The sequence below is a fragment of the Arachis hypogaea genome, chromosome 4 (assembly GCF_003086295.3).
Source record: "Arachis hypogaea cultivar Tifrunner chromosome 4, arahy.Tifrunner.gnm2.J5K5, whole genome shotgun sequence".
NCBI classification, from domain to species: Eukaryota; Viridiplantae; Streptophyta; class Magnoliopsida; order Fabales; family Fabaceae; genus Arachis; species Arachis hypogaea.
The window spans coordinates 105,751,131-105,754,418 of record NC_092039.1 but is presented as its reverse complement, the minus strand read 5'-3'; the positions used below and the strand labels follow the sequence as shown (position 1 = coordinate 105,754,418).

The following is a 3,288-nucleotide window of genomic DNA, read 5'->3' as shown; positions in this document are numbered from 1 at the left end:
TTAGTCTCTAAAATAATTTTTAAAACATAAATGCTAACGGAACGCTAACATAAATATAACGTTAAACTCTGTAAAATGATTTTAATTTAGTTTTGATATTTAAATAGTCTAAAAATAACATTGTAAGTGATATTTATTAAATTTTTTTTCCAACAATAAATGATACCACATTATTTTTTGGCTATTTAAGTACCCAAATAAAAATAGTATCATTTTACAAGTTCTAACTTTAATATCTAATTATCGATATCAATGCTCCATTAATATTTATGTACCAAAACTTGTCACATAAAACTAATTTAAATTCCATTTATAAATTTATAAAAGACTAAATAAAATTAATTAAAATATTAAAAACTAAATTAAAATTTCCATACAAATTTAAAAAACAAATTGAGTATTAACTCTTTTATATATCATATCACCAAAGAAAACTAAAAGATCCACTACTTTTGACCTGATCGAATTCAAACATGAACTTAGTCAAGTTAGAAAAGCTTCCGTATTCTCCCCTTTATATATGAACGATATTTGTGCCACTCTTAATCATTATCCAACTCAATTCAATTCAATTATTTCTCAAATTTGTGCCACTCATATTATTAGAACCTCAAACATTGTTATTATCATGTCAAAATCACCAACATCATCATCATCTCCACCCTCTGCCACAGCCATAATCAATCATCAGTACTGTGTTCCCCATGAAGTTGATCTTATAATCACGAAGCAGGTAACTTTTGGCGGCGATGATAACTTCACCGTCACAGACATCAACAAGAACGTTGTTTTTACCGTTATGGGTCCTCTTGCTACCTTCGTCATGCCGCGAAAGGAACGTTTCTTGCGCGACGCTCGTGGCAACACCGTCCTCCGTCTTCGCAAGGCGGTAATAATTTCTCCGATCCATCAAATACACTTTATTACAACTCTGCCATTTTCTTGTTTAGACTTTCTCTACTTGAGCTTACTTTCCCAACAGAACACAACACTTTTTCTTGTATTAATTTAATTTCTCTTTAAGGAGTATTTTTTTTTTTTCACTATTATAATTTGAAGTTTGAGTCCAAAATTATCCATCATAAAATTAAGCTTTCATCTATTATACCTATAATTTATCTGTTTGAGACAAATACAAAAGTGGATCCCACCTTTTCACCTTTTATCTTTAAAAGTGATGAGTGTTTAATTTGTTGGATGTGAATGAATGCAGATAGGTGACGATATTTGGAAAGCATATAGAGGTGAAAGTACGGAACAAAGGGATTTGATTTTCAGTCGGAGACAACCGCCACCCTTCCAGCTAAAAGCCAACATGGGCGTTTTCTTAGCAAATAACACCACACAAGTTTGTGACTTCAAGATTCTCAAACAAAATTCCTTCGGTCAATCTTGGCTTGTTTGCATCGGCGAATCAGACAACGTCGTTGCCCAGGTTTTTATTAGATCATTATCTTAAGAGAAACTTATTAAAAATAGGTGGTTAATGGAACAAAGATTCAGGCGCCCATAAAAAAACTGTTTAAAAGAAATTATTGATAAAATAGTGTCTAAATAATTTAAAAATATAATTAAAAAAATTAATAAATAAGATATTTTTTTATAAATAACAAAATTTTTGTATTTAATAAATAATTTTGATTCGAATTTTTGTAATAATATTTAAATAAATATTTAAAAAAATTGAAATAAAATTTGATCTCTAATTTTTTTTTAAAATATTTAGTTATGCATTCATAGTAAAAAAAATTTTAAAAATTTACTTAACATAAAATTATATAATTTTAAAGGTGAAAAGATCTTTTTTTTTTTTATAGTACTTACAAAAATTTATATGAAAATATAATCTTTAAAGTTGTTATTTAGAATATATATGTATATATATATGTTGCGTTTTTAAATCTTATAAGAGTTTATTTGTTATTAACATCTTTTAGGATTATTTTTTGTTAGCCATATGAATTTTCAGTACGTACTATTTTTTGTAATTTACTCAAGATCATATTTAAAAATGTTAGATAATTTGATATGGTTGAGTGAGCCATCTAACTATTTTTAATATCATTTTCACATAAAGATTTGTTAATAAAAATACCTTTCTTAAAAATATTATAAAAGATATTTTATTAAAATAATATTTTAATAATGCATTAAATAACAAGATTATTTTCAATAAGAGGGAATATATTAATAATAACATTGTCTAAAAAGACACTTTATCATTTTCTTAGAGGTACCATTAGAAAAATTATTTTTAGTGGTTATTAATTTTACTTTTAGCAATAAGAAAAATAATCACTAATATATTTATCGATAGTTAGACATTAATTATCTTATGTTGTTACTAAAAAATTTTAGTGACAATTATATAATTATCGATAAAAACCTTTTTAATAAATAAAAAAGTATATAATTATTGCTGAAAATAGTTAATATTAATGATGACATCTTTTTTTCTTTTATTTCGTAGATAACACATGAAGTGTTCACTTGGTTTAGCAGAAAGAAATTCATGGTAAAAGTGTATCCGAACATTGATTATGCATTCATAGTGGCGCTAACTGTGACTCTTGAATACCACCTCAGCCATAGCGACTTGGCAAAGTTCTCAAGCTAAGGAAAACCGCCGCTGTTTCTTCCACTCAATAATTAGTGTGAATTCGGTATGGTGTACTCTGTTTCTTCATTACTCTGTTTCTTAATTAGTGTGGTTGTAATTTGCCTCCTTTTTAAATTTTATTTTCTCATCTTGTATATAGCTAGCTAGTGGATACTCACTGAATTCCTCTCATTCTCTTTCTACTTTTCAATATATATTTTAATTTTTTACAAATAATTATTTATTTAACCATTTAATTATGTAATATTAATTTTTTTTATTACATCCATAAATCTAACTTCATTAGTCGTGATAAAAACAACACAATAGATAGAATATTTCATTAAGTATTTTTTCAAAAATACTATTTACACACTAAAATTCGTCACTAAAATTAACCATCATGTATTTATATATAAATATATACAATTTGATTTATTTTTCATATATATTTTATATTTTAAAATATATTATATACTAATAACTAATTTTAGTGTACTCTTAGTATGGTTGGTATTTTTATTTCAACTATCTAATATATTAGCGCAACAATTTATATATTTTTATTCACATCTTATTTTGACTTTTTTATTTAAGAGTAAAATATCGTTTTTATCTCCAACATTTGAAAAAAGTCTCAAAGTTGTTTTAAATCGTCCTATTTAAGTCCTTAACGTTTCAAATTTGTC

The 3,288-nt window shown here is 25.6% G+C and overlaps 1 protein-coding gene across 1 annotated transcript; it reads left to right on the top strand.

The window, feature by feature from the left end:
* Positions 1-464: 464 nt before the first annotated feature.
* Positions 465-2,836, top strand: LOC112797132 (protein LURP-one-related 10). Its single transcript, XM_025839909.3, has 3 exons — positions 465-889; positions 1,214-1,435; positions 2,471-2,836. The coding sequence occupies exons 1-3, from the start codon at positions 521-523 to the stop codon at positions 2,615-2,617; spliced, it is 738 nt and encodes a 245-aa protein (XP_025695694.1). The 5' UTR covers positions 465-520; the 3' UTR covers positions 2,618-2,836.
* The last annotated feature ends 452 nt before the right edge of the window (positions 2,837-3,288 follow it).